Source organism: Panthera pardus, unplaced genomic scaffold, assembly GCF_024362965.1.
Source record: "Panthera pardus isolate Hobbes unplaced genomic scaffold, ASM2436296v1 HiC_scaffold_16, whole genome shotgun sequence".
NCBI classification, from domain to species: domain Eukaryota; kingdom Metazoa; phylum Chordata; class Mammalia; order Carnivora; family Felidae; genus Panthera; species Panthera pardus.
Genome location: NW_026526721.1, coordinates 61,574,015 through 61,586,590, shown reverse-complemented (window position 1 = coordinate 61,586,590; position 12,576 = coordinate 61,574,015). Strand labels below are relative to the sequence as shown.

The 12,576-nt window shown below is 40.2% G+C and overlaps 1 protein-coding gene across 2 annotated transcripts in view; it reads left to right on the top strand.

Moving 5' to 3' along the window:
• LSAMP (limbic system associated membrane protein) overlaps positions 1-12,576 on the top strand; it is a 649,278-nt gene that overhangs the window by 607,059 nt on the left and 29,643 nt on the right. The window contains exons 5-7 of one of the 2 annotated variants that reach the window (XM_019448430.2): positions 2,754-2,874; positions 3,361-3,509; positions 10,525-10,560. In XM_019448430.2, coding sequence (XP_019303975.1) covers positions 2,754-2,874; positions 3,361-3,509; positions 10,525-10,560 — 306 coding nt within the window. The remainder of the gene's footprint in view (positions 1-2,753; positions 2,875-3,360; positions 3,510-10,524; positions 10,561-12,576) is intronic. The other variant, XM_019448433.2, reaches the window with a different exon arrangement.

Genomic DNA, 12,576 nt, shown 5'->3' with positions numbered 1-12,576 from the left:
CTCCGCCAACTTGTGCTGTGTCTCTCTCTGTCTCTCAAAAATAAATAAATGTAAAAAAAAAAAAAAATTTTTTAAACAGGCTGTAGGTTCAGCACAGAGCCTGACGTAGGGCGTGATCTCACAACCATGAGATCACAACCTGAGCCGAAATCAAGAGTCAGACACTTAACTGACTGAGCCACCCAGGCACCCCTATTCTCGTAAGTTCTGAGGCTCCATACCTTTCCATCGCAAATCTGCCCATTCTCGTCCAGCCCCTTTATCACAAACCTAGCACAGGCTATCTTGGCTTCCTTCAGTAATCTCGAAGTGGACCTCCCTGCCTCTGGTTCCAGCATTATATAGATGAGGAAATTGAAGAAATGTAACTCTAGATAAAGTACTATCTTCTATAAGGAGGAAGGACAGTGAGGGATAGAACCTGGATTTGGGCTCACATCTATCAAACTCTAAATCTAAACTCTTAACCTCTATTCTATGCCCCATCTCTATACAAATACCTCCCCCACCAATACAACTACCACCAATTATTCCATTGTCTTTTTTAAATGTTTATTTATTTATTTTTGAGAGAGAGAGAGAGAGAGAGAGAGAGAGCCAGTGGGGGAGGGGCAGAGAGAGAGGGAGACACAGAATCCAAAGCAGGCTGTAAGCTGTCAGCACAGAGCCCAACATGGGGTTCAAACCCACAGACCACGAGATCATGACCTGAGCTAAAGTCAGATGCTTAACCCACTGAGCCACCCAGGCGCCCCTCCATTTTCTTTTGAACTAATGGACTCTAATGATCTATATAACCAAACATAGAATGAAAGAATTGTAAGTGGAATCTTGGGGATCCTTTTAAGCTAACTCCTTCTTTTAAAAGATGAGAAAGAAAAAGCTCAAACTGGTGCAGACACTTGTCCAGGCCACAGTTCTATTTAAGAGAAGAGTCAAAATCAGACCTCAGGTTTCCTGTTTCTGACTGTTCGTCCTGACTCCTAACCCATGGAACAGATAAATGAGTTACAATTTTGAAAGTTAGTAATTTAAGGGCTAAATGCGTTATGGGTAGGAAAATAGACTTAGGTCGTAATGATACCAACTGCCCATTTGTGAAGGATAGGCAGTTTTCACTAGAATTGGGTTTTTTTGTTTTTGTTTTTGTTTTTGTTTTTGTTTTTGTTTTTAAGCTGGAAGAGATACTATAGGTCATTAAAGTGTGGTTCCCTCATTTTATAGGTAATAAAACCAAGGCTCAGTAAGATAAATTGTGTGATGGGAGGGCCACACAACCAAACTGAAATTAAAATCCAGGACCCCTAGTTTCCAATCCAAGGTTCTTTTCTGCTCATCAGACTGCTTTTTTGTGCCAAACAAAATTGAGCAGGTAAGTCTAAAACAGAACAGCCACTACCAGCCACTCTGGCACACCTGTCTGCACATGGGCTGGAGGTGCTTGTCTAACCATGCTTTAACTCCTCCTCTCTCTGGCAGTGATTTAAAGATGTCCAAGCTGATGTAAAAATGAACTGGGAGAGAAAACTGCACACTAACCTGATGCTTTTGTGCATCCTTTTTAACTAAGAAGAGCAGAGTCTTCCATAGACGGGAAACTTGGAAAATAATTTTGAATATGAAGACAAAATTCAGAAATGAGCGAGCTGAACCAAGTGCTAAAGAGAAGAAATTTAAATGAATTTTGTGTTACTAGAGTTTTCTTTGCTAATTTCCCTAAGTAAGCTTTTTCCTCTACAAAGTCTAAACAGATTGTTCGGCTCTATTTTTGACTTGTGTGCACAGCCAGCCTACCATTTTCTGGCAGATGACCTTTGGACCGAAAACTACTTTTCTCCTTGAAGGTCCATAACCTGCACAAATACAACGTCATCAAGCCCGGAGCTTGAGCCTACCATCCCAGCTCGGTCACACATCCCTGTAAACACTCATTCCGCCCTCTGAAGGACTGTTTGAAAGAATCGTGGCAAATTAGGATATCAGATGTGCTTCTGAGTTTATTTCAAGCCCGCTACATGTTTTGCAGACCCAGTTCGAAGCAGCACATATCAAGTGTACAACTGCCAGAGAGCACAGAAAACGGACACGCGGCAGGGTAGACCTCAAACTGCACACTCACACACAAAAGCACAATTTACTTGGGTCATGCGATAAGGGAACTCTTAGGAGAAAAAAAGGTAATCATCTAACACAATTTTGTTCATTCGTGTGTTTGTTTTTCTGAATTCCTGCAATGATTATCAGGCTAAGCTTGGGTTGGGAGAATTTTAGCCCCCTATTACTTTCACCAAACTTCTTACCACCATCTCAAACTGTGACAATAATGACAATAATAATGATGATGAACAAGAAAAACACTCAAATTATATGTTTGAAATCCCAAGACCTTTAGTATCACCACTTAACTTATGAAAAGAAAAAAATGATGTAAGTATTACAATCCATGGTTGAAATAATTGTTGGTCTATTGAAGGAGGGAGACAGAAATCCTATTCCATTGCCATAAAACCCTGTTAAGCGTCCCATTTAGGAAAAGCAAGTCCGCAGTTTCATTAATCATCTCTCATTTTATTTAGTTTTCTAGTGATCAGTCCCATTCATTCAGGTGATCACAAAATTCTTGTAAATGAGGATTTTAAGACTTCCTTTCGTGCAGCTCTCCAATCAGATTGTCCTTTCTGATTCCTTCTTGCGTGGAAATTCCACAGCACCCTCTGACTTTCATGTAAACTGTGTGCCCGTCTTTTCTCCAGATCCTCCCACTATCACAGAATCCAAGAGCAATGAAGCCACCACAGGACGGAAAGCTTCACTCAAATGCGAGGCCTCAGCAGTGCCTGCGCCTGACTTTGAGTGGTACCGGGATGACACCAGGTATGTGCCAAACGTGCCATGCCCCAGTTGTTCCACTAGGTGGTCCTAGGGACAGAACCTAGCCCCGCTGTAATTATGTGAGTCTATACTATTAGACTCTTCATTTTCTAAATCTGTTTATCAAGTGCTTAGAGGCCTGTAGTTCTTAATCTGAAGCCCCAGAGCATTCAAGTTACATGCAAAGAGTGAAGTAGCTGGTTTAATGGGTATTAAGCCACCTGTATGTCTTTCTGTATGTCTCCACCTGTATGTCTTTCTTGCCTGGAGCAGAAGCCAAAGCTCAGTGAAACTCATCCATTCTTAAGTCTTCTCTGTCGGTAGACATCGGTTCTGATAATACAGAGTTGCACGATTAAAATGAGAAATTGAGCAGGGAACAAGCTGTTATTACATTTCTCTCCATGTCCTCCAATATGATGAAAAAGGGATTGCTACACCAAGTTTTCATCAGTGTTTCTTTTTACTCTTCTGTTTTTGAACTCTTAGGATAAACAGTGCTAATGGCCTTGAGATTAAGAGCACGGAGGGCCAGTCCTCCCTGACGGTGACCAACGTCACTGAGGAGCACTATGGCAACTATACCTGCGTGGCTGCCAACAATCTGGGGGTCACCAATGCCAGCCTAGTCCTTTTCAGTAAGTATGCCAAAGTAGGGCCTGACTCGGGAGAATTCAGTCGAGTGCTCCCGTGGAAAGCTTGAAAAGCATTCCTTTACCTCACCTTCAACCTTACCTATTAAAGGTAAACATACACAAAAATAAGAATCCAGTCACTGAAACAAAAACACAGGACTTCAATCCCTATGCATAGGGCAAGATTTACAAATCAAATAACGTTTCTATTTCCTGGCTTCCTTTTGATAACTGCCTTGTGGTTTTTTTTGTTGTTGCTGGTTTTGGGGGTTTTTTGTTTATTTTGGTTTTTGTTTGTTTTTTAGTTTTGTTTTTGCCTGGTTGATTTAACTGTAAGAATACTCAGAGAACAGAAATCTCTTTGGTGATGATCTTTTAAGGAACAGAGGTGATGTAAGATCCTAGAAAATAGATGGCAGTTAAAAAATGGCACTGGTGAGAGTGATTGAAGAAGATATAGTCCGTGAGGATGGATAAGGTGCTGGGGGAAGGGAGAGGCTGGGAAAAGGAAGCGTATTTTTAACAACACAAGAGAAAGGTGGAATGAATGATTAAAACATCATATAAAATCTAAAAGAGGAAAAATGGTTGCAGAAAGGTTTCCATATGACAGCAGGGAACATTACTTGTCTCACATATTTTTGGAAGAGATAAAATGGTGGGAGAGAGGAGCATCCACAGAGCAGAGAAGATCCTCAGGCCGACTGAGGAGGACTCAGTTGTTTTAGCTTACTGGTGTTACTAGGAGAGCGCACCTTGGACCCTTGCCGTTTAGCAGCTGTTAACCTTCGGGTATCTGACCCCCTGCCTGATGGCTACAAGCATAGACACAAACGCCCCTGAGAAACGGATGGGTGAAATTAGGAGAAGATGATACATTTGGATTAGAGAAATGTTTATAAGGATAAGTAAAACAAACACAAGAGTTAGTTAGCACATGCTGGACCAGAAAGTTTATTTGGACTAAAAGACAAAGTCCAAAAACTTTACTAGTATGATTTTGGAATAACAATCCACTAGGAATTTTTCTTCTGCACAGATTCAGTTGGAAAATCTAGAAATATTATGACTAAGAGAGATGTCTCTATCTTTCTTTATCTTAGATGAGCCTTCAAGGAAAAAAATATATATATATATTATATGTATAATATATATATAATATATACATGAGAAAAATCAATTTAAGTGAGAGTTCTCTTAAGATGCAGTATTAAAGCCATTTTCTAACTGCTCAAGACCCAACTCTTTAAAAAAAAAAAAACACCACAAACTATGCTAAATTTGGCCTTCAATTTCTCACCCATAACTGCCATTGACTTCAGTCTATAACAGTTTGATGGGATACAGCTATACAAGTGCTTAAGTTTAAAATTCATATGAATTTTAATATGAAGTTTAAAATTCATATTGCTGTTTACTTGTCTCCAAGGACCAAACATCAGTGTTCTTCACTTCAGCTAGAGGCACCAATACCTCAAAACACTTGAGAAGATAATTATTAAGAAATGTAGTTACCTGTTTCACTCTTGACATCAGGGATTCCGTAAGTGGGGGGGGGGGGGGGGGGTGCAAACAGCCTCAACCCTGAATTTGGGATTCTGACATATCTAAGGTAACCTGGTTAAGTAGAACAACATACACTTAATAAGTTTTATAGGGGTTCGAAAAGAGAAAGTGGGACAACTGGATTAGTTAGAGAAAGTAAGGAACTATAATTTGCATTAAAGCATCTTCTCGTTGTATCCCATCCAGAGGAAGAAATGTGCTAATGATATATTTCAAATGATAAATAAAATGACACCTACTGACTGAGAGAGAGGAGGGTAAAGAGGATGGAAGGGTGGAATACTCCAGGAGGCATGGACTAGGTCAGAGATAATGGAGATACTGCTTGTCTGCTGGTGCCCATGGTAACCTCAAGGCCTTTCATACCCTTGCCCTATGCATCAAAGTCCATTTAAAGGACTCAACCCAGTAAAATTAAGAAATGCCAAGACAAGAATCTTAGAGAATTTCTGTTTGTAAGCTGGAATCGCCTAATTATGCATGTGTATCATAATCATATTGTCCCGATGACTTCACAGAAGTCACTTTCAATTACACGTTTGAGAAGTGCACAGCACAGTGATTAACGGGGCTCTACTTCCCCGCGGGCCCACACTGCCCTCCACAGAACACCGCACCCCGCCCCCCCTCCCAGGCACTAGCTCTGCATTTAGCAGCATGTGCATCAGCGTGGAGTTCAGAGCTGATCTCCCACCTAATGGGGAAGTTAGGAGGCATAATGCTAAAAATTAGTGAACCTACTGCCCGCTTTCTTAGACCCAAGGCCTAAATGTGGACATTTCGGGTTTGTTTTAATGTTCATTTTATTTTTGAGAGAGAGAGAAAGAGAGAGTTGAGAGAGAGAGAGAGAGAGAGAGAGAGAGAAAGCTCAAGCAGGGGAGAGGAAGAGAGAGAGGGAGACACGGAATTCGAAGCAGGCTCCAGGCTCAGCGCCGTCAGCACAGACACAGAGCCCCGTGGGGGGCTCGAACTCAGGAGCCATGAGCCAGGAGATCATGATCTGAACGGAAGTCGAATGCTTAACCGGCTGAGCCACCCAGGCGCCCCTAAGTGTGGACATTCCAAAGGGGAAGCTGTGCTTTTTACATACGGGAAGGGCACTTCTGCCTCGGCCACCCCTCCATGACCATTTAGTTTTGGGAGGCGCATTGCTACATCCTTCATTCCTTGGGAATACAGCTGTACCGCAACCTACTTCACACAGGCAAGAGAGAGAGAGGGAGGAGGTGGGGAAAGGGGGGGGAAAAAAAAAAAAAAGAAAGTACCTATGTGAACAGATTGCTCATTACTTAGACTCAAAGTAGATGGGTTTAATGGGTAGAAGGAAGACTCCGCTGGCAGCGGCACTTTTGCACGGAACAGGGTCAGGAGGGGGGCGAGGCCTGGGAGGGGAGGAGGGGAGCGAGGCCTGGGAGGGGAGGGGGGGCGGCTGCCGCAACCCTGACAGAGAGCACTGTGTGGGCAGCGGGGTGCTGTGCTGACCAGCCAGTCCAGAGCAGACCAGGCAGGTGGTGAGCTACTGCCCGCCAGCAAGAGGCAGCACGTAGAACTGGAGCCCCTGAAGAGTTCGCGATGATCTGTCTTCATTGGTGCGTCAGCACATTTTCAGTGTCCACCACAGTGACACGTGCTGACTCTTTGCGCAGTGTCAATTTGCGGTCACTGATCCATCTTGTCCTCCACCACATGCGTACATATACTTCTCCACTCTATTCAAATATTGATCTCCAAGGGGGTCAAAATAATTGAAGGAAAGTGCAAGAATACATTGTATGCCTAGTAATTTTTTCCTAAGCTAGTGGAAGCATTCTTTTCTCATTTGTTCTGTTCTCCACACATTCTAGCATTGTTTGTCAAGGATCTGTACCACCTCAGCCTATATTATATCCAAGCTTAGATGTTTTTCTTCATCCTGGGCAAAGCGTTACATTGTATATTTTTTTCTGAACACATTCATCCCATGGGACAGTGTGTACAGGCAAAGATTCAGCCCCTTAGTCCTCGTCAGCTATGGGGACATGCAGCGCCTAGAGGAAGACTTTGGCTTCTATTGATGCCAAGAGAAGGTCCATTGTCAGCATATGTAACATAGCAGATTCTGTATTTCCACACTGATGACTACAATGTACCCACAAGGGAAACCTATCTTGTTTCCGTGTTTATGTTGAGTTACTTTTAAAGCAATGGATGGGGAGGGAGGATGGGGTGATGATTTTAATGTCATCACTTCTGATGAAGTGAATGCTTAACAAGGTACTCTGAACATGTGCTAAACCCTTAACATACATGACCTCATTTAACTCTCAAATCCAGGCTCTAGATCAATGTGTTACCTAGATTGGTGTATGTGGAGAAAATGTTAGGAGATGTATCTTTTGTAGTCTGGAAGTGAGGAGACATCTAATTTCTTTCTCCTTTTTTCACTTAATGAGGTCTCTCCATGACTAGATATTGTCATATCCCTTCCCACCTCACTGTTTCTGCCACCTCTCATTTCCATTTCCATTGACCCCCATGGAATGGGTCCACTGGAGTAGTTAGATCATTGGTTAATCTTTGTCACAGTGAGATTCCTAACTCATATTCCAGCCTCGTGGTCAGCTTTTGACCCTAGGAATATTCCCACATGTTAAAGAATACTCCTACTGTACTGATCAATTACCTTCTATTTTAGAGAAATGTATCGATTGGTAAAGTATTGAAGCTATTAAGTACAAAAAAAAAATTAAAAATGCAAAGAAATCTACATTGAGCCATACCACATCAGTGTGTAGGAGGTTTTCAAATTCTCTTTTTATTTTAAAAGATAATTAACTTGTAAACCTATACTTGATTAAATCTCAAGTATTACCTAAGCAACCCAGCACTGGAGAGAGCCCTTAAAATGAGCGCCTCCCCCGCTTGTTTAGAAACCATTTTAAGTTGTTATCTTGGGGGCCTGGAGTTTAAATATATACCACTTGATGAAGTTAGTTAAGACTTGGCAAAGCCTCTTAGCCAGCTACTTCTAGATGCCACATAATAAAACAGTGTGAGCAGCCATTTGAGCACTACCCTCATGTAGTTTGAAACACCGGCTGCAAACTTTAAAAGGGCTCTCTGTGGCTACTATAGGAAATAGATGGGCACTGGGACTAGATTTAGTTTCAAGAATAGGCATGGCATATGCTGACTTCCAGAAAGTTTACCGAACATCTGCAATACCCATTGGAAAAGAAAAGAAAATCATATTTGGGTTAACAAATTACCACTCTATATACACCTTACAATCAGCTCTAGCCTTTGCCATTTAAGTGCTTTTATATCAAAGGTTTTCCTTGTGAAGTGTAATGCCCCCACTTAACAGTTTCTCATTGGTGTCCCAACAGAATCAACCAATAACACACACATACATACACACACATATGCACACACACGTACATTTGGCAGATAAGAAACCAAAGATCAGAGTTAAGGGACTTACTAAGAGCCACAGCCTCTAGTTCTGGGGTCAGCCTTAGGGCTCTGTTCCTCAAACCTTCCAAAATAGCTGCTTAGCGATGCTGACCTCCCCCAAATATTAGCAACCAAAAGACAAAGCACATAGCACCAAAGTTTCTGTCCTCCCCTACTTTTGATTATCAAAAGTCAAAGAATTTCTTCTTCATTTTAAGTGATGTCGCTTCACTTTACACTCGAACAAGAGCCTACAAACCATGGCAAAATTATAAAATGCAGCAGAGTGATGGGGGAGGAATAAGGATAAAAAGCTGGGACTGGGAAGCATCTAAAGAATAAGTCAGTAGGGTGGAATTCAAGAATGAGAGTAACTAATGGGGCATGATAGGGATAAGATGATGATAACAGGGTGGAGCTAAGATGATAATAACAAGCTGGGAACCAAGGAGGGTGGGTGAGATGATTTTAGCAATACAAATGGTCTTGTGGAAAGGAGGGCAGAGTGCATTTACCCAGCTGTGAACAGTGTGATGAGAAAATATTAAGCTGAGTCATTTAAACAGTCTGAATAATAATAGTGATAATAAAAAATAAAGTACAGTGGATAGAGTATAGTATGGGACAGTAGTCTCCAACTGCTACATAAATGCGGAAAGCAGTTTAGCTATTTAATTTCAAAGCTGAAAACTTAATACCAAATAACCAGTGGAGGTTTAAACTATTTTTCTACTTGACACTTGTGTAACTAAGACACAGTTGGTTGCCGCGCTACTATTGACCTGTTCTATCTTAATGCACTTAGCAAACTTTGGCATTTAAGTTACAACTTTCAGGCAAGCTAGAGAAAGGCTCACTCTACAAGGAGTCGGGGTTTTCTTGGCATCCAGATGTATTGAGTGTCCAAATTCCAGGCAAAATCTACTCTTTCTAGACATATGGTACAAGATGGCAGGCAGGTCAAGTTTGAATATGCACATATGCTTTTCTCTTTATGGTTTTGGTTTTTGTTTACTTCAATTTATCATTAGTCTTTATTTAACCAAATGGCTAGGAGGAATGTAAAGTGTGTGCTAATTATGTTGCATTATAGGGTTTAGGGGCAGTAGTAATGCATCCTAGTCCTAATACACCATTCTACCTTTCTGAAAGAGCCTCAGAGGAGGATTTAGAGTTAAACCTGGGGTTTTGATAAGACAAATACAGGATGCCTAAAGCCTGAGCTCTGTCAGCACATTCAACTTATGATCAGCAGCTTGGGGATGGGACTGTGAGGGACACATAAGCTCAAACCTATGTGTCCAAAAGAACACTTTTCTTACTCCACGGGATGTATCATCAAGTAAATTTGATTGGTTGATCAAATTTCAGGTGAGATTGTATTATTGCAAGAGAGTGGTATTAAAGAAAAGACAGAATGAAATAATACCATGCCAATTTGCTTATTTCCTTGGCATTACTCGCGCACTGGTATTAGAAGTGTGGAAATAAAAACCTGAGGGAAAAGTTGAATTAGTATTTCCCAAATAAATTTTCCACATACTTGGCTAAAGCTGATATGAGCTGTAGGGCTTAGGGAGAGGAAAGGAGTCCTTAGCTATCATGGGTCCATCTGTCCTGAGTTAAAGAGACCAGAACCAGGACGCGAAGATGCATGACTGACTGTGATCACTGCTAATTTAAATACCTTCAACCCAGCCCTCCAGAAAAATTGTAATTTTGGTAGTGAGTTTTTTTTCAGTGTAGGGTAGGATCCTGTTTGTAGGGTTACCACAGTAAGATGTCGTTTCCTACTCTAATTTTTTTAAAGCTTTGGATTTAAAATTTTAGCAATAACTTTCTGATAATTTAGTGTTGGCAGGAAGAACAGACAAATGCTTTATAGGAGATACTATCCTATAGGCATGGAAATTTATGTGCTCTATAGTTATCTGAGTAGCTAAGCATGAGTAAGATATAAATATACAGATAGATCTATATAAACTCTCCATGATGCTTACTATTTTTTCCCCTTTAGAGCGTGTTTCACCCACAATCCCCCATCCCATTCAAGGTCAGTATGATTTTTATGACTGTAGTTCTGTTGCTGGGTCATTCTCCATCATCCATAATGTGCAAAACACACAAAGGGGGATACATATTCACAACATTCACATACAATAGAAACCTTTTTTTTTTCTTTAAACCTTCAAAAGAAAGTTGATCAATTGTCCCCACACCAGTTGATAGACATGTAACAGATTCTTTATCTGACTTAAGTAGGTGAGTAGCTAGGGAGATGCTAAGCTCAGAAAGCAATTCTCTCTTCAATTAATATGTATTACAGGTAACTATGAACTCACATATTTGGAACACAGCCAGTTAAGTTCTGTAGCTCATAAAAATATGAATCCTCTAACTGACCACCCACACATTTGGAGGCTTATACAATCCGAATCTCAAGTCATTGGTATTACTTAAAAAATGAATTTATCTACTACTGCCAAAGTTTGAACTCAACCAGATTACAAGGACATTAACTTTTCTTAAAATTGTGGCCAGTGCGGGGGCTTTTCCTTTTAAACATAACTATTTTAGAAAGCACAAATGAAAAAATAAGGTAGTCATTCTGTATTCCTTTTCATAAAACTTTCTCCACACCCAAATTAAATTTTGCCTCCTACATCACATTTAGATGCAAGTTGCAGCCCCAGCCTTCTAGCTTAAGGCTATTTAAAGGCAAATTGGCAAATAAAATTAAAACAATACAAAAAAATCTGAAATGAAACCAACCTACCATTGAAATTAAATTCCAGAAAAGTGATTTGCAAATAACACTCAAAGACCTGAGAAAAAATGGAAAGTAGGCCATGCGGGGCCTCATGTGGAAAAAATAAATCCAATTAAACAAGATTATTGTATACACTATAAAAGAAATGTGCTCAGAATTAAAGGTAGAAAGCTGCTGTTTTATAAGTTTGAAGACAGATCATGTTTCATTAACACTCATCCAAACTAAAAATTAGGCCAAAATTGGGTGAGGATATTCAGAGTGTCAATAATGTTATGTTTTACATATGTATGTATTCACATATATGCAAACTTATTTTAATTATATTTGCAATGAGAATTGCAGGGTTTCAAGGATCAACTAGACAGCTTAATAAAAAAGTTGCTCTTAAATTTTAAGAAGGGTCCAAACTATTTATAGAAGAACTCTGTTGAATAAAATCCTTCCTTAAAACATTAATGAAATCTGTTTTTTATCCCAACTACTAAAAATAAGACTTAAAATGTGCCTGTTTTTTAGACTTGACATGAAACTTAGTGTTCATGGAAAATATCCCATTTTGAATTCCTGACATGACACAATTATTTTAAGACATTTATCTTCGAGTGTTGCTGCAGAGACTGACACCATTTTATCATGTTGACATCTTGCAAATATCTTGATGTGACAAACACATACATACACATTTGTCCCAATGGATAATATCTTCAAAGAGGTCATGCTACATCCAAGACGAGCTTTGTAAACTGTCACTAAGCCTCTAGGTATCCTCTCTAGGAGCGGTTCTGCAGCCACAGACTCAAATATTTTATCTGATCATGCTTTATGATGTATATAACATGGAACAAAATGAAAGTCAGACACGATTCACAAAAGACAGCTGTTGGATATTGAAAAACAGTTTGGGCCAGGAATGAAGCAAGTTGAACTTAATATTTTCCCACAAACTGAATTGTTGATTGGAGAATGACCCTAGTTTGATTTTACGTTGTAGATAGACAATAGATAGCTTCTTTAGATCCAATAGTTCTAGAGAATATAGTTTATTTTACTACTAATACTTTGGGCTTCTGCTGGTAGAAATTGAAAAGCTGTTCATCGAGACTTGGGATAGCTGATGTGTGAGGTGGGTATGGAAAGATAATGCCCTTTAAGTTCCCTGTCTCTTACAAGGGCTTTAACTTGTAGAAATCAGCCCCTTTTCTCCTCTTCTGCCCAGGCAAGATGGCAACCCATGTGAAATGCAGTATCCCATGGGAAAAAAAAAAATTGAGGTATAGGATCCTTAACTCTTTTTTA